Source organism: Heteronotia binoei, chromosome 17 (assembly GCF_032191835.1).
Source record: "Heteronotia binoei isolate CCM8104 ecotype False Entrance Well chromosome 17, APGP_CSIRO_Hbin_v1, whole genome shotgun sequence".
In the NCBI taxonomy this organism is placed as follows: domain Eukaryota; kingdom Metazoa; phylum Chordata; class Lepidosauria; order Squamata; family Gekkonidae; genus Heteronotia; species Heteronotia binoei.
This window is the reverse complement of record NC_083239.1, coordinates 51,484,821-51,512,512: the sequence shown is the minus strand read 5'-3', so window position 1 is coordinate 51,512,512 and position 27,692 is coordinate 51,484,821. Positions and strand designations below refer to the sequence as shown.

Below are 27,692 nucleotides of genomic sequence, written 5' to 3'. Positions count from 1 at the left end.
TAAAAAAAAGGTACCAAATATTTCTACTTATTTTGTTCTACTCTGAGGCACCTGACCGCACCTCTGTTTTGTCCTGCCAGGAGGCTGCCCACATCAGGCCTGAATGCCTGGTGTCCTCTAGCGACGAGAACAGCGACAGCACCTGGACGCCTTGCAAGAGAGTGAAGCCGTCACAGGGGTCACGTCAGAAGAAGAAGAAAGCGGGAAGGAGGCAGAAGCGCCGGCCCATGGACTGTGACAAACGCAGCAACTCTTCTCCCCTGCAGCTCAAGAAGAAATGCGTCAATGGCTTCATCATGTTCTGCCGTCTGAACCGCAAGCATTATATCCGGTGAGGGTTGAAGGATTATGGCAATGGGTTTTTGCATGATTGTGGGGTTTAACAGAGTATGAATTGTGTGAAAGCTAAAGTCTAGTGGCACCTTTAAGACCAACAGAGTTTTATTCAAGGTATGAGCTTTCATACGCACACACACTTTTTTAGATACACAGAAATGGAAGGTAACAGTTCAAACTTATAGACCAGGGGTGGCCAAACTGCAGCTCGGGAGCCACATGTGGCTCTTTCACACACATTGTGTGGCTCTTGAAGCTTCCACCATCCTGTTGGCTGGCTTGGACAAGGCATTTGTCTCTTTAAATCACTTCTCCAATCCAAGCCAACTCACAGGTTGGACAATGCATTTCAAGTTAAAGTTGCTTTCTTTCCACCTCTCCCCCATCTATTTGCCTTCCTTCCTTGCAGCTCTCAAACATCTGCCGTTCAGGTCTTGTGGCTCTTGAACATCTGAAGTTTATTCTGTGTGGCTCTTACATTAAGCAAGTTCGGCCACCCCTGTTATGGACAGAAACTGAACAGCATATTAGCATGTAACATGATGAAAAAGTTTTAAGATATGCGGAGACAAAACAGGAATAAGAAGTTTATATGGTTGTTCTACTCAACATTTGGGAAAATCTTTCCATACTCAGTTTATGCAAGGATCTCATTTCATTATTATTGGTAGCCGCCAGATCTTCTCTGGCTTGCCTTTGGAAGACACCATCTATCCCATCATTTAGACAATGGCTCCTAACAGTATGGGAAATTCTAGCCATGGACAAGATACCTGATTGTATTAGGGTTGCCAAGTCCCCTGTGTCCTCCAGAGGGGGCCGAGCACGTGCACAACGCAATGATGTCACTCAAAAGTGATGATGTTGCACGTGGCTGCTCTAGGCATTTCTGGGAAAACTCTATGGTTTTCCCAGACGCTCTAGCAATTTGGGAAGGCAAAACTCTATGGTACAATAGGTACCATAGAGTTTTGCCCTCCCAAATTGCTAGAGTGTCTGGAAAAACCATAGAGTTTTTCTGGAAATGCCTAGAGCGGCCGCACGCAACATCACCTGCGCAATGACATCACCCACAAGTGATGTCATCACACTAGCGACATCGGGGAAGGTTCCCCCCACCGGCCCAGGGGCTTGGTAGCCCTAGATTGTATCTCATAAATGAAAATTCCTCATTTCACTCCTGTTTCCTGGAAAAATGGTTTCCCTTTTTCATCTAAAATCATGTTTACTAAAAACTGGCTTCCTAACAAATACCATTGCTTAACTTTATATTGAGGTTTTTTTTCTGTACCTACCCTTTTTCATTTACACATTGTTTTGTATTATAGTTTGATCTTTTATGGTTATTTGTATTTTACTACCTGATCACCATTGTAATGTCTGACTTATTTATATCATTTGCACTTGCTATATTGTACCATGTTTATTTGTAATAAATAAAAAAGTTTGTTTAAAGACAGTTATCGGAATGGAAGCTGTTATCTTCCATTTCTGTGTATATGAAGAAGTGTGTGTGCACATGTTGAAAGCTCATACTTTGAATAAAACTTTGTTGGTCTTAAGGGTGCCACTGGACTCTAACTTTGTTCCGTTGCTACAGATCAACATGGTTGCCCACCTGGATCTGTATGAAAGCTGTACCTTGTTATGAACAGTATAGAAATCTAGTAAAATAAAAGGGTCAAACAACACTGTTCTTTAAAGCAGCTACAAGAGGGCTGATGTGAATTGGAGCTAGAAGAAAAAGATGATACTGAATTTATATCCTGCCCTTCACTCTGAATATCAGAGTCTCAGAGCAATCACAATCTCCTTTACCTTTCTCCCCCACAACAAACACTCTGTAAGGTAGGTGGGGCTGAGAGAGCTCTTACAGGAGCTGCCCTTTCAAGGACAACCTCTGCCAGAGCTATGGCTGACCCAAGGCCATTCCAGCAGCTGCAGGTGGAGGAGTGGGGAATCAGACCTGGTTCTCCCAGATAAGAGTCCATGCACTTAACCGCTACACCATACATACAAGCTACATGCCATTTTCCTAGTAGAAATCTGTTTCCCCAAGTAGATTTTGTCCCTAATAGGTAGGAAAAACAAGTATTCATATTGTATCCCTCTTTTTTTCCCTGTGGTGGTGATGGAAAATGCTGTCAAGTCACAGCTGTATTCAATGCAAGGGGCGTTCAGAGGAGGTTTGCCATTCCCTGTCTCTGTGCAGCAGCTATTGGCTTCCTCAGTGGTTTCCCATTCACACGCTGACCAAGGCCAACCCTGCTTAACTTCCAAGATCTAGGTAGCTTGAACCATCCAGGCCAGAGCTAATAATTGTGTGCCATCAAGTCACTACTGACCCACGGTGACCCCCTCATGGGGTTTTCAAGTCAAGAGACCTTCAGGTGTGGTTTGCCATTGCCTGCCTGTGCATAGCAACCAATGTTCCCACTAAGCTGAGTTAGTGTGAGAAAGGTTGAAGGTATCAAAGATTTCAGGTTTTCACAGCTGGTAACATCATTAGGGTTTGTAGAATCTTTCGGGCTCAAGTGCCGTGTTCTACTGGAGAAAGTTTTTCTACCAGACGTTTCGTTCTCGGCTGCAGAGAACATCCTCAGTGGCGTTGCAGCCGGAGCAGGCGCTTTGACCTTCTTGGCTGCTGTGCATTGAGTGAGGCCAGGGCTGCTGGAGAGCTGCTATTTCTAGGCTGGAGGGGGTGTGGTGAAAGGGCAATAGGTTTGTGGATGTGCCCATTGTTTGGTGGGGCTTCCTGGAAGGGTAGTGATAAGGAAACTGGCTGTTGAATGTGACCATTGTTCTGTGTTAATTGCTGGGAGGGTTGGAAGGGGTGAGAAGAAAAGGAAGATGGTTGTTGACAGTGCTGATTGTTCTGTGGAATGTGCTTGTTGTTCTGTGAATTTCTGCAATTTATAGTCTGTAGGGTGTTTTGCAGAGCTGGATACCAAGATTGGTGGATGGAAATGCCTTCTTCCTTTCTGTTAAAGTTGTGCTGGTGTTTGTAAATCTCAATAGCTTCTCTGTTCAGGCGGGTATGATAATGTGAGGCCGTAGAAGGACTTCAGTTCTTTCAAAGTGGATGACGTGGTTGAAGGATTTATATCCTGGCCTGTACTCTGAATCTCAGAGTCTCAAAGTGGTCACAATCTCCTTTACCTTCCCCCCCTCCCCCACAACACACCTTGTGAGGTGGGTGGAGCTGAGAGAGCTCTCACAGCAGCTGCCCTTTCAAGGACAACTCCTGCCATGGCTGTTGCTAACCCAAGGCCATTCCAGCAGGTGCAAGTGGAAGAGTGGGAAATCAAACCCGGTTCTCCCAGATAAGAGTCCACGCACACTTAACCACTACACCAAACTGGCTCTCAGTGTCTTAGCTCAGGAAGGATGACCCCAGAGCACAATAATTTATGCAATCGCTCACAACTTTAATGCCAGTAGCTCACAAAGTAGAATTTTTGCTCACAAGACTCTGCAGCTTTGAGGGAACATTGGTAGCAACCTTTGCATTCCTTGGTGACCTCTCATCCAAGCGCTGACCCTGCTTAGTTTCAGAGATCTGATGAGATCAGGCTAGAAGAAGATGATGAGATTGGATTTATATCCTGCCCTCCACTCTGAAGAGTCTCAGAGTGGCTCACAATCTCCTTTTCCTTCCTCCCCTGCAACAGACACCCTGTAAGGTGGGTGGGGCTGGAGAGGGCTCTCACAGCAGCTGCCCTTTCAAGGACAGTGTCTCAGAGTGCTCACAATCTCCTTTACCATCCTCCCCCACAACAGACACCCTGTGAGGTGGGTGGGGCTGGAGAGGGCTCTCACAGCAGCTGCCCTTTCAAGGACAGAGTCTCAGAGTGCTCACAATCTCCTTTCCCTTCCTCCCCCACAACAGACACCCTGTGAGGTGGGTGGGGCTGGAGAGGGCTCTCACAGCAGCTGCCCTTTCAAGGACAACCTCTGCCAGAGCTATGGCTGACTCAAGGCCATTCCAGCAGCTGCCCTTTCAAGGACAACCTCTGCCAGAGCTATGGCTGACCCAAGGCCATTCCAGCAGCTGCCCTTTCAAGGACAACCTCTGCCAGAGCTATGGCTGACCCAAGGCCATGCTAGCCTTGGCCATCCAGTTCAGGTCTACTGGGAGCTAATGTCAGGGAGACTGACTTCTTCAGTAAAAAGGGCACAGTTTTTCGGGGGAAGGAATAACTCAGTGCGAGGCCCCTAATAAAAATGGCACCCAGCATGCCCCGTGGCTGCTTTTTCAGGTTGAAAAACACATCAGGAAATCTCTTTGTACTCAAGCCCTGCATGTGTGTTTTTCAGCAGCCTTGGATTTTTTTTTTTTTTTAAAAATCCTCTTCTATGAAAGATGAGATGCTGTTGATTTTTATCAAAAGAGCTGGCCCAGAAAGCAGGAAAAACAGCTTCGTGAGCTGTGCTTGGAGACTTTTGGTCCAACGCTTAGGCAAATCTGGGCTTCAGAAAAGTGCAACCAAATGCTTCCCTATTGTTTCCATCATTTTTTTAAAAAAAATATTACTGCTGCTTCTAAGACTAGATATCTTCTTTGCGTGCCCTGATAGAGGATCTTGGCAAAAACATCCTTGCAGGGCTGAGAGGGTGGGTTTAGGGTTTCATTCAGGCGCTTGTTTGTTAGGTGTTTTTTAACATTGGCCTCTGCAGCGAGCCAAAGGCTACCATGGCAACCTTGTTCTTTCGGCTTGACGGCTTCGAGGGGACATAAGGACACTGCTGATACCTCATGAGTTGTGTGGCCAAATTGTTTCTTTTCTTTTGGCAGCGCTTGCCCGGGCATGGCTTCCACAGCTGCTACGAGAGAGCTGGCCCAGCTGTGGCGCATGATGACGAAGCAGGAGCGGAAGCCATATTGGTAGGTCCAGCACTGGTACAGTGGTGGGATCAGACTAGCCCTTGGCACATCTCTCGGTAGGCCAGTATCTGGGCCAGATCCAGCCAGAGGTGCTAGAGATGGTCCAGATGTTTCAGAGTCTGTTGTAGCCCGTGATTTTAATTAACATGCCTGGTAGAAGAGCACCATCTTGCGGGCCCTGTGGAACTGTGTGAGCTCTTGCAGGGCCCTAACCTCCTCAGGAAGTTCGTTCCACCAGAACGGAGCTACAACAGAAAAGGCCCTGGCTCTGGTTGTCATGAGCCTGGCCTCTTTGAGGCCAGAGATTGAGAGCAGGTTTTGCGACCCTGACCGAAGTGCTCTCTGGGGAACATGTGGGGAAAGGCGGTCCCGAAGGTATGCAGGTCCCTGGCCATGTAGGACTTTAAAGGTAAGAACCAGCACCTTGAAACAAACCCAGTATGTGATGGGTAACCAGTGCAGCGCTTTCAGCACAGGTTGAATGTGCTCCTGTAAGGGAAGGCTCATCTTCCTTCCCCACAGCAAAAAAACCCCACCCTGTGAGTTAGCTCTCCCTGATGCTGCCCTTTCAAGGACAACTTTGGGAGAACTATGACTGACCCAAGGCCATTCCAGCAGCTGCAAGTGGAAGAGTGGGGAATCAAACCCTGGTTCCACGCACTTAACCACTACACCAAACTAGCAGTCTTCAAGGAGAGACGCTTTAAGAGGAGATTACAATGTAAAATTGCTGTGCTTGAGTTAATTCACAAATTCAAAACAATGAATCCACTGGGGCTGAATAGGGACATAGGATTCTTGTGTCACTATAGATGCTATTTTCTGCCTCCCAAGTGTTCCCCTTCTGCTCTAATCAAGCTGATCACAATGTGCATTTTAACTTTTGCATGAGATATAAGGACTTGTTGTCGTTCAGTCGCACAGTCGAGTCCGACTCTTTGTGACCCCCTGGACAAAATCACAGCAGCCCTCCTGTCTTCCACCATCCTCCGAAGTCTGCTCAAATTCGTGTTTGTTACATCAGTAACACCGTCCAGCCATCTCTTCTTTTGCCTTCTGTCTTTCCCAGCATCAGGATCTTCTCCAGGGAGTGCACCCTTCTCATTGGGTGGCCAAAGTATTTGAGCTTCAGCTTCAGCATCTGACCTTCCAGGGAACAGTCTGGGTTGATTTCCCTTAGGACTGTCTGATTTGATCTCCTTGCAGTCCAAGGGACTCTCAATTGTCTTCTCCAGCACCACATCTCAGAAGCATCTATTCTTCTGCGCTCGGCCTTCCTTGTGGTCCAGCTCTCACAGCCATACGTTACTACTGAGAATACCATCGCTTTGACTATACGGACTTTTGTTGGCAGGGTGATGTCTCTACTTTTTTATTATACTGTCCAGGTTTGCCATAGCTGTCCTCCCAAGGAGCAAACGTCTTTTAATTTCATGGCTACATTCACCATCTGCAGTGATCTTGGATCCCAGAAATGTGAAGTCTGTCACTACTTCCATGTCTTCCCCTTCTATTTGCCAAGGTGTGATGGAGCCAGATGCCATGATCTTAGTTTTTTTGATGTTGAGTTTCAAGCCTACTTTTGTGCTCTCCTCTTTCACCCTCAACAAGAGGTTCTTTAGGTCCTCCTCACTTTCTGCCATTAGAGTAGTGTCATTTGCATATCTGATGTTTTCCACGGCAATCTTAATTCCGGCTTCAACTTCATCCAGGCCAGCATTCCGCATGATGTACTCTGCATATAAATTAAATAAACAGGGTGACAATATACATCCTTGTCGAACTCCTTTTCCTATTCTAAACCAATCAGTTGTTCTGAGAGTTGCTTCTTGACCCTTATACAGGTTTCTCAGGAGACATGTGAGGTGGTCTGGTACTCCCATCTCTTTAAGGACTTGCCACAGTTTGTTGTGATCCACACAATCAAAGGCTTTAGCATAGTCAATGAAGCAGAAATAGACTTTTTCTGATACTCCCGTGCTTTCTCCATAATCCATCGAATGTTGGCAATTTGATCTCTAGTTCCTCTACCTCTCCGAAACCCAGCTTGAACTTCTGGTAGTTCTCGATCCACATACTGCTGAAGCCTAGCTTGTAGGATCTTTAACATGATCTTGCTGGCATGTGAAATGAGTGCAATGGTGCGATAGTTTGAACATTCCTTGGCATTACCCTTCTTTGGGATTAAAATATAAACCGATCTTTTCCAATCCTGTGGCCACTGTTGTGTTTTCCAAATTTGTTGACGTAATGTGTGCATTACCTTAACAGCATCATCTTTTAAGACTTTGAATAGCTCACATGGGATACCCTCATCTCCGCTCACTTTGTCGTTAGTAATGCTTTCTAAAGCCCATTTGACTTCACACTCCAGGATGTCTGGCTCAAGGTCATCGATTTCACTGTCATGGTTGTCCGGGACATTGAGATCCTTCTTGTATAATTCTTCTGTGTATTCTTGCCACCTCTTCCTGATCTCTTCTGCTTCTGTTAGGTCCCTACCATTTTTGTCCTTTATCATGGCCATCATTGCACGAAACGTTATAAGGACTTAGGGGTCTTATAATTTTACCTTTGCATGAGATATAAGCAGGGGTCATTTTGTAGAAAAATAGGTGACGGAGCTCATTAGCATAACTCATTAGCATATGATGCCCCCCAGCCAAAAGCAACCTGATGCAAGAAAGGAGAGCCTTGGGTGAGCATATCCAACCAGCCCAAGCAGGCCTTGCTCACTTGGGGCTCTCCTGCCCCCCCTCTCCGTCAAAAGGCCAGCAAGCCACCCCCCACCCAAAATCACATCAGAAAGGGTGGTGTGGGCTTCTCCAAGGGTTAATGAGGGCTGCTGGGGGCATGGCTAAGCCCCCCCCCCCGTTGCTGGCTAGCTGCCTGCTCTCCTAATCCAGGGATTGTTATGCAGCTGCACCTACTGTTCAATGGACAAGGTAGGTAGGGAGGAAGAGGGGGAACCCTCAGGAAGGTTCAGGAGCTGTGCTCCTGTGAGCTGCTGATGAATCCGGGGCCTGGATATAAGGACTTAGGAATCTCCTGATGAAAGGAGCTTTTATTCTTGAAAGTTTATCTCCTCCCCACCTCCCACCCCCCCAAAAAAAATCTTGGTCTCAAAGATGCTGCTGCACTCAAATCTAGCTATTCTTCTATAGCCCGACACAGCTGCTATCTGAAACTAGGTATGACAGATTGGCTGTCATTTTCCCATCCGTGAAGGCTTGTGGCCCAGGAACAGAGCACCTCCATTGGGCCAAAGTTCTGCATCACCAGCAGATGAACATATGAACATATGAAGCTGCCTTATACTGAATCAGACCTTTGGTCCATCAAAGTCAGTATTGTCTACTCAGACTGGCAGCGGCTCTCCGGGGTCTCAAGCTGAGGTTTTTCACACCTATTTGCCTGGACCCTTTTTTGGAGATGCCGGGGATTGAACCTGGGACCTTCTGCTTCCAAAGCAGATGCTCTACCACTGAGCCACCGTCCCTCCCCATGATGGTGGAAGATCTTTGTTTCTCCAGGATCTAGAGCCATCAATCAGAGTAGACCAGGGGTGTTGAATTCATTTGTTATGAGGGCCGAATCTGACATCAATAGGACCTTGTTGGGCTGGGTCATGTCGGGTTGGGCCGAGCCATGTTGGGCCGGGCCATGTGTGTACCTATTTAAGATTAGGTAGCAGAGATATACATTTTATAAAGAACACAGGCAAACACAAATATAATTTTTAAAAAAAATTAAAACATGCTGAAAACGTTTGCACTTATTGGTCTTAAAGATGCTTTCTTTGTATTTCTCCCATGGGATCCAGGGAAGTGGACAAAGGAAGCTCTGGCTCCTTCCTTCCACAGAGGACCAGGAGGGGAAGGAGCCTTAGCCAATGGAGAAAATAGAGGTTTTGCTCTGTAGCACCTGTGCAATTGAGCAAGCCTTGCAAAGCAAGCTGTTACGCAGAAGGAAGCAAGATATAGGGAGAAGGAAGCAGACAAAATCCAGTTGCTCAGGGGCCTGATAGGAGCCCTCCAGGGGCCTGATTTGGCCGCTGAACTGCATGTTTGACACCCTTGGACAATGCTAAGCTAAACAGACGAATGGTTTAACTCAGTACAAGGCACTTTTGTTTGTTCACGTGTGCTCATGGGAAGATGTTAAACTTAACATGTGGTCTTCCCTGCAAGGTAATTCCCATTATCTTTGTTAATATAATAGTTAATAGTTAATTAATAGTGTCAACTCTCGAATGGTAGGCTGGGTTGTGAATCTTGCAGGTTTTCTATTAAAACTCTGCTGTCATGTCATCAGGAAACAACTCATTCAGCGATAACCTTTGCCACATAGGTTTTGTCTCTTTTCCCCCCCTTTTCAGCATGAAAGCCCGGCGATTCAGCCGCCTGAACAATCGCATCGTGAGGGACGACTTCTCCAGCGAGGAAGAGGAAGAAGACCTGGAACCGCCTAAACCTTTTCATTTGCTGCTGGCTGAGAAATCCCTCCCCAGCAGCCAGAACTTCGGGGACCTCTCTTTGCTTGAGCTCATTCCCTGACTCATCCAACCGCTAACGGTAATGGCGTATCCATCCGCCAGAATGATGGCTCCTCACTCCTGTCTATTCATGATCGTTTTTGAGTTTCTACTTGATGAGTTGTCAGCTTTAATGTTCACCTTTCCACTTTACAGCAGTGCACCAGGTGAGAGGGAACCCCCCCTCCCATAGGCTGGGGCATTGTTCAGTGATATGTGTGGGTGAGTGGGTGGGTCACATTTTGATGTCACCAGTAATGCATGGACCCTCCCATATCACTGATCCTGTTCGCTGATTACAAATCATCTCCCCTTCCCCTGCTAGTGTGTCATTAGCTGCTCCACTCAGGCTTATCAAAGGCTCCTGTTCCTTTTGGACAAGGAAAATTACAGCTACCTTCCAGGTTGAGCAGTAAATGCTTTATGTTCTTCACAGCTCCTGTGACCCAAAAGTAGGCCTCTAGTGGTGTCTGTGTCAAGCTGGAAGGAAGTTCTGTTAAATCTGACCAATGTGAATGTGGTGGGCTGTTTGAGAGCATGCAAGCTTGAGTGTTTGCATTGCATGGGATTGGTGTGGCGCTGCACTGTGTGAAATAACTGGGGAACAGGCATTTAATGGAGGCGGAAAACTGGGCATCTGTTTTTTAAAAAATATTCTATAAGCCTATTTATTGACCAAACTTTTAGCTCTCCTTCCCCAGTTCGGGGAGTAGTTTTTAAATAAGCATACACGGCCCAGTTGGCTTCGTTATTGGCCCCTTTTTTCCACAGGTGGCTTCGATGTGGTTTGAAATGTAGTTTCTGAAGTCCATGTGGACTCTTGCTGCAGGGCAAAATGGTCGTCTTGTTTGGTAGCAGGTTGCTTTTGATGTTTTTCTCTGCTTTGCCTGGATGAAATCAGTAGGGATAGGTTTTCTCTGAATACTTTGCACCTCTACTGACAATGATATGTGAACATGTCTATAGAAGTCTTGTTGATTTGGCCAATGGTTCAAGTGGAGTCAGGAGGCAGAACCTGGCTTTGAAGATTCACTTGACGTAGCTTGACAAGGGTGAACAGGTTGCTTTTGATGTTTTTCTCTGCTTTGCCTGGATGAAATCAGTAGGGATAGGTTTTCTCTGAATACTTTGCACCTCTACTGACAATGATATGTGAACATGTCTATAGAAGTCTTGTTGATTTGGCCAATGGTTCAAGTGGAGTCAGGAGGCAGAACCTGGCTTTGAAGATTCACTTGACGTAGCTTGACAAGGGTGAACAATTCACACTAGGGTAGAATGTGAGGACTGTACCTGGTCCAGGGGCATTCTGTATGACTTTTGACTGAGGAAGCTATTCTCAGTCAACCTTTCTTATCTTAAATTGCCTCTCAACTTGTGTTCATAATCAGCAGACATTTGAAATTCTGTTAAAGACTTGATTGGGGTTTCTTCCACGGTTGTATTTATGTATTTATATATTTATTAGTAGTTTTATTCCTTGTCTCTATTTATTTGTAGAATAAAATCTAGCTTTAAAATTAACTTAACGGTTTTGTTGCATCTGTATCTCTTCTGCCCTTGGTACTTTTAAGATATATTCTAACACTCTGAAGCATGAGGCAGGCTTCCCTAAGAAAGTGCGGCCAGTTGCTGGCGGAGGTTTGAGCTCCTCCCATAATATGCTTTGATTAGCCCAGAATAAAAAGTGTCAACCCCTGTATCAATTACTTGTTGGTGCCAGAGAGCAACCATCTGTCTTTTTCCAAGCCACTGAGCTTAGGCAACTCAAACCATGATTCTTGTAAGAGCCAATATCTGTTTTGAATCTATTGTGAAATGAATACACATGTCTTTTTGTATATTTGTAATATTTATTTTTAAATTGACTTAACAGTGTTATTTAGCCCATAGGTGTATGTTTTCTTAACTTTCATTTACACTGAAAGCCTACTGTGGCAGTTCTGTGATGGAGCTTCCAGAATTTGTTTTTTAAACTCCTTTTAAAGCTGTGCAGGAGCTGGTTCAGATGCTGTGTGTGTGTGGTGTGGGCGGAGGGTGATATTTTGGCCTTCTGTCCTCCCCACACTATTTCCCCCCACCAGAAATGACCCCAGAGAGCTGCTCTTTGCCTAGCTGAGCTAAACTTAGTTAAGAGAAGAATTGAAGAAGAATTGCAGATTTATACCCTGCCCTTCTCTCTGAATCAGTTACTCAGAGCGGCTCACAATCTCCTGTATCTCCTCCCCCTGCAACAGACAACCTGTGAGGTGGGTGGGGCTGAGAGGGCTCTCACAGCAGCTGCCCTTTCAAGGACAACCTCTGCCAGAGCTACGGCTGACCCAAGGCCATTCCAGCAGCTGCAAGTGGAGGAGTGGGGAATCAAACCTGGTTCTCCCAGATAAGAGTCCACTCACTTAACCACTACACCATACTGGCTATTGGATCCAGAAGGGTAACCATCGTATCGACCATGAGCTGTTTGAGGTAGGTAAAAAGGCACAGGGAGGAAAGGAGAAAGCTTAAAGCGCCCCCCCCCCCTGCTGCCTTTGTACTACAGATGTGATCCAGATTGGGACTCTTATGCTTCTTAAATGTTTTTTTTAATTGCTCAGTTCCAAACACAGAACTCCCAATTCCTCTCTCTATTGGTTCATATTCCTCAGCAGGGCTTTTTTTTTTGTAGAAAAAGCCCAGCAGGAACTCATTTGCATATTAGGCCACACCCCCTGACAGCTAGCCAGTCAGAACTGAGTTCAAGCTCAAAAAAAGGCCTGTTCCTCAGTATTGTCTACTTGGGTTGGTAGTAAGTCTCTAGAATCTCACAGCAGAAGTCTTTGCCATGAATTCCTTTACCTGGGGATGCCAGGAATTGAACCTGTAACTTTTGCATGCAAAGCAGGCATTCATCCATTGAGCCATAGGCCCTCCCCGAAGGCACTTGGTAGAATGGGGTGATTTCCATGCAAGATTAAGCCTTGATGCTAGTCTTTGAAGTCAACCTATCATGTCACCCTAGGGTTGCCAATCCCCAGGTGGGGGCAGGGGATCCCCCGGTTTGGAGGCCCTCCCCCCGCTTCAGGGTCATCAGAAAGCGGGGGGAGGGGAGGGAAATGTCTGCTGGGAACTCTGTTATTCCCTATGGAGATTTATTCCCATAGAAAATCATGGAGAATTGATCCGCGGGTATCTGGGGCTCTGGGGGGGGGCTGTTTTTTGGGGTAGAGGTACCAAATTTTCCATATAACATCTACTGCCTCTCCCCAAAATACCCCCCAAGTTTCAAAAAGATTGGACCTGGGGGTCCAATTCTATGAGCCCCAAAAGAAGGTGCCCCTATACTTCATGATTTCCTATGGAAGGAAGGAATTGAAAAGGTGTACCGTCCCTTTAAATGTGATGGCCAGCACTCCCTTTGGAGCTCAATGATGCTTGTCACAGCCTTCATCTTGGCTCCACCCCTAATGTCTCCTGGCTCCACCCCCAAAGTTTCCTGGCTCCACCCCCAAAGTCCCCAGATATTTCTTGAATTGGACTTGGCAACCCTATGTCACCCCTATGAAGAAAGGTTAAAACGCTTGGGTCTCTTTAGCTTGGAGAAATGTCGACTGAGGGGTGACATGATAGAGGTTTACAAGATTATGCACGGGATAGAGAAGGTAGAGAAAGAAGTACTTTTCTCCCTTTCTCACAATATGAGAACTCGTGGGCATTCAATGAAATTGCTGTGCAGTTGGGTTAGAACGGATAAAAGGAAGTCCTTCCCACAAAGGGTGATTAACACATGGAATTCACTGCCGCAGGAGGTGGCTGTGGCTACAAGCATAGCCAGCTTCAATAGAGGATTGGATAAACATATGGAGCAGAGGTCCATGAGTGGCTATTAGTCACAGTGTATTGTTGGAATTCTCTGTCTGGGGCAGTGATGCTTTGTATTCTTGGTGCTTGAGGGGGGAGGCACTGTGGGAGGGCTTCTAGTGTCCTGACCCCACTGGTGGACATCCTGATGGCACTTGTGTCACACAGTGGTTTTTTGGCCACTGTGTGACACAGAATGTTGCACTGGATGGGCCATTGGCCTGATCCAACATGGCTTCTCTTATGTTCTTATGTGACACAGAGTGTTGGACTGGATGGGCCATTGGCCTGATCCAACATGGCTTCTCTTCTGTTCTTATGTGTGACACAGAGTGTTGGATTGGAGAGGCCATTGGCCTGATTCAACAGGGCTTCTCTTATGTTCTTATGTGACACAGAGTGTTGGACTGGATGGGCCATTGGCCTAATCCAACATGGCTTCTCTTATGTTCTTATGTGACACAGAGTGTTGGACTGGATGGGCCATTGGCCTGATCCAACATGGCTTCTCTTCTGTTCTTATGTGTGACACAGAGTGTTGGACTGGAGAGGCCATTGGCCTGATTCAACAGGGCTTCTCTTATGTTCTTCTGTGACACAGAGTGTTGGACTGGATGGGGTGACTGGCCTGATCCAACATGGCTTCTCTTCTGTTCTTATGTGTGACACAGAGTGTTGGACTGGATGGGCCATTGGCCTGATCCAGCATGGCTTCTCTTATGTACAGAGTATTGGACTGGATGGGCCATTGGCCTTATCCAACAGGGCTTCTCTTATGTGACACAGAGTGTTGGACTGGATGGGGCCACTGGCCTGATCCAACATGGCTTCTCTTCTGTTCTTATGTGACACAGAGTGTTGGGCTGGATGGACCATTGGCCTAATCCAGCATGGCTTCTCTTATGTACAGAGTATTGGACTGGATGGGCCATTGGCCTGATCCAACAGGGCTTCTCTTATGTTCTTATGTGACACAGTGTTGGACTGGATGGGGCCACTGGCCTGATCCAACATGGCTTCTCTTATGTTCTTATGTGACACAGAGTGTTGGACTGGATGGGGCCACTGGCCTGATCCAACATGGCTTCTCTTATGTTCTTATGTGACACAGAGTGTTGGACTGGATGGGGCCACTGGCCTGATCCAACATGGCTTCTCTTATGTTCTTATGTGACACAGAGTGTTGGGCTGGATGGACTATTGTCCTGATCCAACATGGCTTTTCTTATGTTCATACGTTCTAACCACAGTTGTGAAGGGCCAAGCGACAGGTGATGCAGAACTTCTCTCCAGAGAATTCCAGACACGTAACATGCCCATGATGAAAGATGTGGGAGCTCGATATGATGATAGTGAGGCGTTAGCTTTTCCCGTTGTGTTGTTTCCCTGATTAAAAATCATATCCTATTCTAGGCTGCCGTAAGCTTTGATAGGAAAGCAAAAAACTACTGACACCTATGGAGACTTAAAGCAGTTCATAGATCTCCCTTTGCCACATATAGTTCAGCCCAGAAAGGTTCTGTTATTGGTGCTAGATGACCTAAGTATTGTTAATTCCGCCGGGCCTATGGTTGAGGCAGTGGGTGTCCTATTATTCCATCATTTGGCCTCCCTTGTGGTGACATCGTGCTTTATTACAGTGCTGTCTTATTGTTATTACCATCGTTCAAGGTGGGCCTACAACTGGTTACTGATACGCTGTGCCCTTCTGCCAGTGGCGCGCTTTATTTATTGTTTTTACTGCTTAATTTTAATATGGTGTTTTAACTTTAATATGTAGGTTTTTTATTGTTATTATTATATGTTGTGATCCGCCTTGAGCCCGTTTACGGGAAAATGCGGAATATAAGCCTACTAAATTAATTAATCAATCTGCTCTAAGCAAAATACAGCCCTGATCTGAATGGCCCACGCTTAGTTTGGAAGCTAAGCAGGGTCAGTCATGATTGGTTCTTGGATGGGAGACCACCAAGGAGGTCCATGGCTGTTATGCAGAGAGAGGCAGTGGCAAAGCTCCTCTGTTCATCTTTTGCCTTGAACTGGCTAGCTGGATCTCATCAGATCTCGAAAGAGACGCTGTGTAGTTTTTCCTTTATTAGAAAATTGGCAATAACAGAGTAGTTTTGGCGGAGGCTTAGAATAAGAGGGCCTAGTGGAAGCAAGCAACCACAAAGAGCTGCTGTGTCCACAAATGGCTCATCCCACTCTCTTCCAGATGTATGTTCCTGGTTCATCACCCAAATGCAGTGATATCTTCTTGATAAATCTCCCTACACGAGGTGCTTCCTGTTAGGGAAATCTGTTTGAAATTCTATTTCTTTATGTCAAACAGTGCGATGGATCACTGGATTAAATAATCATTGAGAGGCATTTAGCATGAAAGAGCAAAAACATATTCATTTCTACAGGGAAAGGGTACTGGGAGGTGAAACGACAAACACGGTAGAACTACATGCTTACACTAGAAGATCATGTGCTTAATGGAAGACCACTTCCTCCTCCTTCTTGACCTCTCTGCCTGAACAAAGGAAGTCACCTGACTAACTGACCAAACAGACAAAACAGGTTTTCCCGCTTCTAGACTTTGATTGACAGCAGTCAATCTTCTTCCCGGGTCATACAGACAATAGGGAATCAGGCACAGTGTTAACCCTATAATGACGGGAACTTTAGAACATTGCAGAGGGCATACAAAACAGATACATATTTCCAACACTTCCTCCATCCCATAACGTTTGTCTGCTAGAATAGTTGCAGGTAAACAGTAAACTGAAGCTACTCACTTTTCCCACCACCATGACCCGGTTCCTCCCTGCTGCTTCCATTCTAAGCGCTACAAATTTCACATCATTAAAGTCATCATCAGGGTTCTTGGCACCTTTGCAAGGCACTTTAACTGCTTCTGTCCTCACTCCCAGAGAGCAGATGTTTGCATCTGTTCAGCTGTCCAGTAAGTAACCTTCTTAATTGGCTGCTCCTGCACTTTCCAGTTTTAAGTACAGACTTGCCATGAATGCAGGCTCATTCTACAAACTTGGGATCATACGGTTTTCTTTAACATCGCTGGTAACTACTTCCCTTTTGTGTGGTTCTAGCGTGATGGGACTGGCCTTATTTTGTCCCTATTCTGCCCTTTAGGCAGTTGCAGGTAAACAGTAAACTGTTTAGGCAGAATGGGGCTTGTTAGCTAGATTGGTCCATAGAGCATAGAGGCAGCAAGTTTTTGCAGGCTACAGCATTGCAGATCGTGATGTGGGAAGAAGTTCCACCACATGCTGACCATCTCCGTCCCTCTCCTGGTTGTGTGTCAGAAAGCATGCTGTTCTCCGTATCCCTAAGAGTTTTGCTTTTATAGAGTGTTTTTAGAATCCTAGTACCAGTTTTGTACCTGAATTTTGGAGGGTGTCCTCATCCTACATAAGAAGTCAGGAACAGAAATTTGTAACAGAGGAGTGCTTTTGAGTAAAAGAGTAGCCAGAAGTACAGGAAGATTTAGGGTAAAATGGAGCAATCCACTAGGGAAGGGATGTGCTCCGCTATTTTCTTTCAGGACCCAAGATCTACCAGAGTAGAAGTAAGGGGCCCTAGCAGGCTGTTGTGGAGTGGTTGATGATGTTGCAGGAAATCCATCCTCTGAACCCCATGAGTGGAGTTTCCTGGCTGAGTGGAGAGAGGCAAGCCGGAGTACAGCAATGATGGGCTGGTTGCTTGAGCTGCAGGGCTATCAAGGGGAGAGCTCTCGTCATCTGAGCTGGGAATAACGTGTCTGTCTCGAGGCAGGCCCCTTCCTTCCTTCAGAGCACCACCCTCACCATTCTCCCTGCAGGAAGAAGAAGAAGAAGACAATACTGCCCCCAAGTGCTGGGATAAAGAAGGCATCCTGCTAGGGTGTCACAAAGACAATGGGGTTCTTGGGGAGTTCAGCTTTCTCTTTAGCGGGATATTTTTAAAAAGGTAAAGGTAGTCCCCTGTGCAAGCACCAGTCGTTTCCAACTCTGGGGTGATGTTGCTTTCACAACGTTTTCACGGCAGACTTTTTACAGGGTGGTTTGCCATTGCCCTCCCCAGTCATCTACGCTTTCCCCCCAGCAAGCTGGATACTCATTTTACCGACCTTGGAAGGATGGAAGGCTGAGTCAACCTGAGCTGGCTACCTGAAACCAGCTTCTGCTGGGATCGAACTCAGGTCGTGAGCAGAGAGTTCAGACTGCAGTACTGCAGCTTTACCACTCTGCGCCAGCAAAAGCATCAGGCTAGTGGGCTTCATTTGTTTCAGACTTGGGACTTGCCTTTAGCTAGGGAGTGAGACAGACTCTCTTTTTAAAACTGTGCATGCCTGTCTTTCTCCCTCACTGTCTTTTGCAATCTCCCCCTGCCCCCATTTTCTACTATTTTTGTGGCTTTCAACAAGCAATATTGGGCAGATGAGTAGGAAAAATGACAAATTTCTGCTTCTTATATGGCTTTCAGAGGCACCAAAAGTTCAGCTAGACAGGAGCAAATAGCAAAAACTTGAATGTTTTCTCTCCCTTTTAATGTTTCTTGAGGAAATAATAGTCTCGAAGCAGTTTCTTCCTTGTCACCATTCAAAGGCCCTAAATATTTAAAGAATAAAAACTCAGTAGATGTTCTACTTCTTTCACACACACACTCTCTCTCTCTCTAACACTGGAACAAGCGCATTCCTTTCTAGGAGGGCTTGCTAAAGAAGCAGCCATATAGGGCTTTTTTCCAGCAAGGCTTTGGATTGACTATTGGAGGTTTGATTGGCTGTGTAGATTTTTTTAAATGTTTCTTTGGCAGCAGCTGCCACCACAGCACAAGGATCTGCACTGTGTTACTGGAGTGAAGCCATGGCAATCGTTTTGTGGCTGGCCCTGCTTCCCATGGCAGCCATTTTTGCCATAACCACCATGCCACGTCAGAATTCCAAATGTGTCCACAGGGTCAAAAAGGCTGGGGACCCCTGACCTATACCTTGAGCCTAAGACTGTTGGTCTTCTGGCTCACCCTGATCGTTTTTCCTGGCCTGTGCCTCAAGAGTATCAGGTTATTTTTCACCCCTTCAGTCCCAAGTAATGCTGGCAGAGAAGAGAAAATGTTGAACCAGAGCGCTTTGCTGCTACAGAAAATGTCCTTCCTTTCTCGGAGTTTTCTAGTGGAAAAGTCTAGGACCGATTTCCCACTCACCTTATATCACTCTTGCATTCCTCTTCTTAGTGGGGCTTCCTTCTGATTTCACACTATCTGCCCCAGGGCTGCAAGTAACGTCGGCGTTTTCGTGTGGCAAACAGAAACCTCTAAAATCCAGTTTCTGTTTGCAGCACAAAACCGCCGACATTACTTGCAGCCCCGGGGCAGATAGTGTGAAATTGGAAGGAAGCCCCGCTGAGAATAGGAATGTGAGAGTGACGTAAGGTGAGTGGGAAATCGGTCTAGCTCTTGTAGAAGAATGCATTTCAACACTGTGTTGGTTGGGTGGTCACCTCACCTCTCTTTGGTCTCAGCGGCACGGTCTCTCTGGCGTCGGTTCTTGAACCAGTTGCTGACCTGGGTGGTGGTCAGACCAGTGGCTTCAGCCAGCTCCCTCTTCTCACGAGGGGACGGGTAGGGGTTGTGGATGTACCATTCCCGTAACACACTCCGGGATTTCTCCTGTGTGAAAACAGAGGGTATTAGGAAAGGCATTGAGCTAAGCATTAGACCAGATATGGAGGGTAGGCTGAACCAGGACAACTATGCATTTAAAAAACAGAACTCAAGATTGATTCTTGGGAGGTAGAATGTATGTACATGTCATAATTCTGATCATTGCCAATGGTAATTGTCCTTTTTTCCCATTTTGTTGTGTATGTGTGTGGACTAATGTTGTGTGTTAGTGAGTGTGTTCCTGCCTGGCTCATTGGAGCCTTTAGGGCGGGCAGTAGGATCAAAATCCCTGCTACCCTGCTCCAATCACAGGCTGCCTGCTAGTTTGAATGATCCAATGGCATCCTAGCGCGGGAACCTTGAAGTGAATATAGTTGGCCCAGTTAAGCAATGCTGAGTTCAGCCATTACTATGCTGTACTTAATAAACTGCTACCTCACTCCTTCATGCATTGAACCCACCAGAGGTGGCCAACGGTAGCTCTCCAGATGTTTGCCTACAACTCCCATCAGCCCCAGCCATTGGCCATGCTGGCTGGGGCTGATGGGAGTTGTAGGCAAAAAACATCTGGAGAACTACCGTTGGCCACCCCTGCACTGTATTATACATTTAAACTTAAAGCCTCTAACTCTTTACTTTTTCCTTATGGGGAAGATGCTCCAAGCAGTACCGTTTCAGAAAGACAGGGAGGTGTAGTGATTAGAGTCATCCTAGGATGACCTAAGTTTTGATTGACTCACCTATAAAACCCTCATTGATTCTCCTTGGATTAATTACACACTCTCAACCAAACCTGCCACACATTGTGAAGATGAATTAGAGGAAGGAAGGACCATGTATGTTTCCTCAGAGAAGAGGAAGAATCAAAATGTGACAGATATTGTCCTTCCTGTCCATTCTTTTTCAGCTAGTGCAGCTAGATTAGGAATTCCCAGTGTGGTGCCCATGGGGACAGGGTTGCTAACTTCAAGTTGGGAAACACCAGGAGATTTTGGGGGTGGGGCCAAAAGAGGGTGAGGCTAGGGGAGGAGAGGAACTTCAATGGGGGTATAATGCCATAGACCAGGGGTGTCAAACATGTAGCCCGGGGGCCAAATCAGGCCTCCAAAGGGCTCCTATCAGGCCCTCGAGCAACTCACTGTTGTCTGCTTCCTTCTCCCTCTCTTGCCTCCTTCTGCATCACAACTTGCTTTGCCAGGCTTGCTCTCTCTGTAGCACAGGAGCTACAGAGCAAAGCTGCTCCCTTGGGGAGGAAGTGGGGGAAGGAGAGCTAGCTTTGCCAGGCTCTCTCAATTGCACAGCAGAGCTACTGAGCTGAGCCTCTCTCTTCTGTTGGCTGAGGCTCAGCAAGCCAGTGAGGTGGATTAGGCTGAGTGTGTGTGTTTGTCTGTGTTCTTTATAAAGTTTATATCTCCCTGACCTGGCATTACATTTTATGACACACATGGCCAGGTCCGACAAGGTCAGGATCCAGCCCTCATAGCAAATGAGTTCGAAACCCCTGCAGTTGAGTCTCTATTCCAAAGTGGCCATTTTCTCCTGGGGAAGTGATCTCTGTAGCTTGGAGATCAGTTGTAATCCCAGGAGATCTCCAGCTACCACCTGGAGGCTGGCAATACTATGTGGGCATCATGGTGCTCACTGTCACCTTTCTTGATGCCTGCCAAGTGTTTTTTAGAAACTGGGCAGGTAGGGTTTTTGCCCAGCAAGGCTTCTGGTTGGTCATTTGAGATTTGATCGGCTTTTCGGGTTTTTAAAAAAGGTTTCTTGGGCAGCAGCTGCTGCTACAGTGCAGGAATCTTCCCTGTGTGACGTGCAGCCATTTTGCCACTGGCTGTACCTCCTGCGGCATCCATTTTGCAGTTGCTCCCATCGCATTGTGTTAGAATTCTAAAAGTGCCCACGGGCTCAAAAGGCTGGGGATCCCTGAACCAGATCGTTATACACTCTTCTAAATTTGTCTGCAGCATGGCCACCTGTTATTAACATTAGCATACAGCACTCTTAATTAGCATCACTCCTAACTTATCAGAAGGAGGATAGTAAAATGGTGATCATTCATAGACAAGTTTCATAGTGTTGGTCTGCAGTAGAACGGCTAGATTTGAGTCCAGTACCAGCACCCTAGAGATCAACAAGATTTTCTGGGGATTCTGCAGATATTCTGTGGACTCTGCAGATATGCCGGGAACTATTCTGCAAATTTTAAAAAGTCGTTAACGCTCCAGAGGAGCTTGATGAGTATTGAAATATGTCCGTTGCCCTGTAAGAAGCATGAAATGTTAAAAAACTGTTTAGTATCAGTTGGAAAGAAAAGAGGGGGATTGGGCTGCTTAATCTCCTATGAGTTTAAAATATTTCTGGACAAGGGAGCTCCTTGGGAGGACAGCTATGGCGAACCTAGGCAGTATAATAAGAAGTAGAGACATCATCCTGCCAACAAAAGTCTGTATAGTCAAAGTGATGGTATTCCCAGTAGTAATGTATGGCTGTGAGAGCTGGACCATAAGGAAGGCTGAGAGCAGAAGAAGAGATGCTTTTGAGCTGTGGTGCTGGAGAAGACTCTTGAGAGTCCCTTGGACTGCAAGAAGATCCAATCAGTCAGTCCTAAGGGAAATCAACCCTGACTGTTCCCTGGAAGGAAGCTGAAGCTCAAATCCTTTGGCCACCCAATGAGAAGGGAGCACTCCCTGGAGAAGACCCTGATGCTGGGAAAGACAGAAGGCAAAAGAAGAAGGGGATGGCAAAAGGTGAGATGGCTGGACAGCATTACTGATGTAACAAGGACGAATTTGAGCAGACTTCGGAGGATGGTGGAAGACAAGAGGGCCTGGTGTGACTTGGTCCAGGGGGTCGCAAAGAGTCGGACTTGACTGTGCGACTGAACAACAACAAGGACAAGGGAGTTAAGCTTTGGCTTTGCAGTTCCCTGTGGTCCCCCATCTTGTGATTTTGAAAATGAATTGACCTCTTTTGCCTGCCATTGCAGTTGATATTTCTGGCAAGCAGTTAATAATTTTGGGCAAGCTATTCCTCACAATGTCTTCTCTGAATTGTTGCAGCCAATACCATCCCCATGGCCATCCATCTGAACTTATTATTATCTTTTTTAATTCAGTCCATCTTTAGTTTGGTTTATACGATGTTGTAGCCAGAAGAGGGCAAATGGCGGTGTTCTGTTATCAGCCGTGCTCCCAAACAACCATCATCTCTGGCTTTCATTTGTTTTAGAATATTTCTATGTCACTTCTTCAGAATCCTGCTCGACTTTTTAAATTCATATTCTTTAAATTGTATGTCTTGTTTCAGGAACCTTGAAGGCCTGGCTAGATTTCTGTAATTGGTGGGAGGTGAAGGAAACACCGCCTGAGTGCTCTGGGTAAGACTGGAGAACACAGGGTGGTAGGGTGGAGGGAAGACCATTTTGAAACTAGAAAGGAGGGATCTCCTTTGTGGGGAGAAAAGCAACAGGTTTCTTTGGGCAAGATGCTCACGGAGCTCACCTTCCCTTTTCCTCTTCACTGCACTGCTGCACCCTTCAACAAGAGATATTGGGAAGAAATTCAACAGAAGTGAGGAAAGATGACAAATTCCTGTTTCTCTTATAGATATTACATAGTTCCCATTAGGGCTTTTCTTGTAGAAAAAGCCCAGCAGGAACTCATTTGCCTATTAGGCCACACCCCCTGACATCACCGTTGTTTCACATGGGGCTCTTTTCGTAGAAAAATCCCAGCAAGAACTCATTTGCCTATTAGGCCACACCCCCTGACACCAAGCCAGCCAAAACTGGGTTCCTGTGCGTTCCTGCTCAAAGAAAGCCCTGGTTTCCATTGCGGCTGGCACTCTCTTCTTCTTGCTCTCCAGACTTGCCTTGCCCCTCTTTCCCCCAGTCCAGAATGGGAAGTAATTGTGAAATCTGCCACCTGATTTGTTTAGACTTGTTGTCTTAGTATTGTTTAAGCATTTTATCCTGTGGTCTGATATTTTTATCAAATGCTGTACATCACCCAGATGGGCAATACAGAAATAATAATAATAATAATAATAATAATAATAATAATACCCTGCCAGAGGGGGATAAATAATGAAAACCCTAATATTTCCTCTCCCTTCCTTTATATTTCTTAGTCCTATCCCAAAGCAGTCTCTTTCTTATCTCCTTGCAAAGGCCCTAAACATTTAAAGAATAAAATCTTTAAAGAATTTTAAGAATAAAAGTAGATGTTCTGTTATTAATTTTATTAATGTCTGTATTACTTAAATTAAGTCCCCGAATATGTACCTAAGTGCTGTAACCATTGGATGTGCTTAGATGTTCTTTTTTTTTTTTTTAGTAAAACAATTTTTATTGGTAACATATGGTAATAAATCTATATCTATATCTTACAACTTTAAAAAATTTATCTACCCATGTGCTTAGATGTTCTAACCTACCGGAGGAGAAACTTCCCAGAGTGCAGAAGTGGCCAAGGTTCTCTTAAGAGGTTATATGATTAGAATAAGAATAAAGGTAAAAAGGTAAAGGTAGTCCCCTGTGCAAGCACCAGTCGTTTCTGACTCTGGGGTGACGTTGCTTTCACAACGTTTTCACGGCAGACTTTTTATGGGGTGGTTTGCCATTGCCTTCCCCAGTCATCTACACTTTCCCCCCAGCATTTTACCAACCTCAGAAGGATGAAAGGCTGAGTCAGCCTGGAGCTGGCTACCTGAACCAGCTTCCGCTGGGATCGAAATAAGAATAGGGAAGGCTAAAGTGGCTGCGAAAATCACACTTGGAAAAGTTGAAGGCAGTAGGAAAAGAGGGAAGACAGAGAGATGGATTGACATTGACTCAATAAAGGAAGCCAGGGCTGGCCTTTGTTTTGCAAGACCTGAGCCAGACAGTTAAGGATACGGCATTTTAGAGGTCATTAATTCATGGGGTTGCCATAAGCCGAAAGTGATTTGACGGCACTTCACACATACACAAAGGGGTTAAGGTGGGACAGAGACTTAGTTTGATAAACAGGAAGCAAGGTCAAGATAGCAACAGCATAATTGCTGGAGGTAGAAAGTACCGTACCAAGAAGGTACTTCTGGCAAAATCCAGGGAGAATAACATTTTTTCCTTATTTATTGGATATTTATATACTGTTTCTCCCCAGTCTGGCCTACTTGAAGAAACAAAAATACCAATATTTTAATGCAACATAAGATGCAAAAACACAATGACTTCACATTGTTGTAGCAATTAAAAATTACGTGCTGTGGCCACGGCTGGCCGTGTGAAACAGAAGCTTATTGCTGCCTCTCTACACTGTTCTTGGAGGCACAAAGTTTCTTAGGAGAGAGGAAGAAAGAGAAGTAGCTTAGACTTTTTGTGGGGGAAGAGGGAGGGTGTATAAAAGATATGCAAGATACTGCTTTTTTTTAAAAAAAAAAATCATCATTAATCCTACATGATACTTTAGTATTTATTTTATTACTTTGCTAGATTTGTACTCTGTCATTCTTCCAAGGAGCTCAGGTGGTAGACGTCCATTGTCCCCACTTTTAATCTAGTCCTGTGAGATCATTAGGCCCAGAGTTAATTACAAGTGGCCACGTGAGCTTTGTGGTGGAGCGGGTTTTCCCTTGTCTTAGTCCAACAGCGTAAGACTAAGAGAAGCCCAAAAGGATAGATTTGCCCTCAAAGCGCTTAGAGTTTAAGCGTTGACAAGGGTGAGACTGAGAAAAGCAGGACAAGCATGATCAGGTGAATAGAAGCAAGTCAAAACATCTGTATTTGGTTCTTTTCAGCCAGGGAGGAGAATGGAGAGCATGGCATTGGTGGTTGGGCAAGGAGACAGGCTACAAGTCAGAGAATGAGGGATAGGGCATTAGAGAGGTTTGTGGAAAGAAGAGAGAAGACAGAAGGAGGCAGAGAATATTAAATGCATTGCTGGGGGATTTGGTGTCCACGCAGAAGGCAATGAGAGTGATTGTGGAAAGCTTAAAGAGAGGTATGACACATAAGACCATGATGGAAAAGAAAAAGAGTGTTTCAACAGAACTATTCTGAATTGACTGGAAAAAGAACGCATGCTAGGAGGAGAGAAGGCAAAGGAGAGTAATGTTTGAGTGGGTTTAGGTGAGACTCATCATCCAAAAGAAGAGCACTCAACTTAAGCTCTGATTTGCAAAACCCGAGCTGTGAAAGTTTGCAGGAACAACCGGGAGGGTTTTGTGCCTGTCAATCACAGGCCACTTGGCAAAAGTCTTGCCAAGTCTCTGCACCTGCGCCCCAGAAATCTGCAAGACCCCTTCGAGGGAAACGTCGCACTGGAGAGTCTTACCTTGAAGCAGTAGCTGGTCTCCTCTCCATCCCAGATGGTCCGAGGCAGGGGGAATTTGCGCCGCACCCTATATTTTCCCACGGCCCCCAGTGGCCTCCCGCGCAGCTTCTCTGCTTCGACATAGTGGGCCTTGAGCCACAACTGCTGCAGCTTGGGATGGTTGTGTGGCGAGAACTGGTAACTCTCCAGGATCTTGTAGAGCTCTCGGAAGTTGCCCCGGTGGAAGGCCACCACTGCTTTGGCCTTGAGGACGCTCTCATTCTTATGCAGGTGGTCACAGGCTGGCAGTGACCAGAGGAAACGTCCCAGCCGCTCAATGTTGCCCCCTTGCTGCAGAACTTCGCACACACAGGCCACTTGCTCCTGGGTGAAACCGAAATTCATGGCTGACAGGCTTCCTTTTGCGGGAACTCCGAAAGTGGTGCAACTTCTAAAACCAACCTAGGAAGGTCCACAAACTTGACGCACCTCTTAGAACATCCCACTGGGAAAAGCGATGCCAGTTCTGATGCAAAACTTGTTTGCTGTAGAGAGCAGTTTTGCCTCTTTTGAAAAGAAAATGTGATCTATCCAATCCTGCTACGGCAGAAGTGCACAGGGTGAGCGGGAAGCGAGCCCACTGTCTAACAAGTTTTTCTCTGGAGTGGCCATATTCCCTTTTTCCCACCCCCCTCTCTGCTTCTCTGTGCCGTCAGGATTCCTGCCGGTCTTCTGGCTCTAGAGACAGTCGCCCCGAGTAGATGTCTGGGGGTATCGATTACAGGCCCAGCCCACGCAAGCTGCAGCTGTGGCCAGCCATTGGCCAACTTTGCAAGGAGAGTGAGAAAGGGAGACTTTTATCGCCGTCACCCTTGGATGGTAAACCTTTTTCTGCCGAGGGGGTCCACTGAATAGGGAAATGTGAGATGCCCCCTACAGAAGAGGGCATGAGGAGACAAGCAGAAGAAGAAAGGCCCTGCTTTCCTGCCCATGTCTGCTCAAGCTTGGCCTGTTTGCCATCCAAATCTTTTATGCCTTTTGCAGCTTTTCATTTGAATGCAGCATGTTGGTAAAGGTAGTCCCCTGTGCAAGCACCAGTTGTTTCCAAATGTGGGGTGACATTGCTTTCACGTTTTCACTGCAGACTTTTTACGGGGTGTTTTGCCATTGCCTTCCCCAGTCATTGATACTTTCCCCCCAGGAAGCTGGTTACTCATTTGACTGACCTCAGAAGGATGGAAGGCTGAGTCAACCTCAAGCCGGGTACCTGAACCCAGCTTCTGCCAGGATTGAACTCAGGTCGTGAGCAGAGCTTAGGACTGCAGTATTGCAGCACCTTAGTCCTCTCTTTTGTACCTCGAAATCAACACCTCCTCCTTATCCGGACTTTCCCACCAGTCATTGGCCATGCACTTTCCAAGACTTAAGGTCTAGCAGTTAGCAAAATAGTATTTTTTAAAAAATCTATTCTTTCAGTCTGTTATTTCTTCAGACTTTAAACAGAACCTCCTATCGTCGCTGGTTCTTAAAATCCCAGAGCCTGTGAGCAACAGGATGTTTTTGCCTCTTTCAAGGGGTGGCTGATCTTGCACAGAGAATGTTTTATCTCCCTTTTGTTCTTGGCCCCGCCAGGTGACTAATCAGCCCCCAAACCAGAACGGCTGCCGCCTCGCCTTGCCCCTTTACCTCTTCCCATGTGGAGATCATGTTTCCCACCAAGCTGGCAGCCACTCACAAGACAAATAAGCTGTCACAAGGCAAATGAAAAGGGGGCCTTGTACGGCAGCCAGGAGAAAGCAGCATTCCTTACAGACAGGGGAAGTGGGAGAGATGCTATGCTTTCAGGAGCTGATGGGCAGGGGGGAAGCAGGGTAGGGCAAAGGGAGAAGAGAAGAGGCACCTGTCTAGGACATTCTGTTGCAGCTTGCTCAAGTGGGCTAGGAAGTGGGAGGCATATGTGTAAGTATTCTGCTTAGCAGTTCTGAAGCCTGTATAGATTATGCAGATGTGTACCTGCCTTACTCTCCTTTCTGCCTTTTTTTACACTCCCCCCCCCCCCCATAAATCCCACCTTGGCTTTGGAGACTGCTGCAGAGACAGGACTGTGGCTTAGTGGTAGACTATCTGTAGGGCTGGCCCTAGACTCTCTGGCACC

The 27,692-nt window shown here is 46.2% G+C and overlaps 2 protein-coding genes and 1 non-coding gene across 3 annotated transcripts in view; 1 reads left to right on the top strand and 2 right to left on the bottom strand.

The window, feature by feature from the left end:
- The window catches only part of MEIOSIN (meiosis initiator), a 33,335-nt gene extending 23,361 nt beyond the window's left edge, over nucleotides 1-9,974 (top strand). Inside the window, exons 11-13 of the mRNA XM_060257766.1 lie at nucleotides 81-331; nucleotides 5,132-5,221; nucleotides 9,600-9,974. Coding sequence (XP_060113749.1) covers nucleotides 81-331; nucleotides 5,132-5,221; nucleotides 9,600-9,777 — 519 coding nt within the window. The 3' untranslated portion in view covers nucleotides 9,778-9,974. The remainder of the gene's footprint in view (nucleotides 1-80; nucleotides 332-5,131; nucleotides 5,222-9,599) is intronic.
- On the bottom strand, nucleotides 8,649-8,715 carry TRNAP-UGG (transfer RNA proline (anticodon UGG)). Its single transcript has one exon. It is a non-coding gene; the product is annotated as a tRNA-Pro (tRNA).
- Nucleotides 9,975-17,016: 7,042 nt separating the features above from the next.
- LOC132586033 (homeobox protein six1b-like) lies at nucleotides 17,017-25,946 on the bottom strand. Its single transcript, XM_060257952.1, has 3 exons — nucleotides 25,559-25,946; nucleotides 19,084-19,247; nucleotides 17,017-17,412 (listed from the first exon to the last, which is right to left on the bottom strand). The coding sequence occupies exons 1-3, from the start codon at nucleotides 25,940-25,942 to the stop codon at nucleotides 17,139-17,141; spliced, it is 822 nt and encodes a 273-aa protein (XP_060113935.1). The 5' UTR covers nucleotides 25,943-25,946; the 3' UTR covers nucleotides 17,017-17,138.
- Between the last annotated feature and the right edge of the window lie 1,746 nt (nucleotides 25,947-27,692).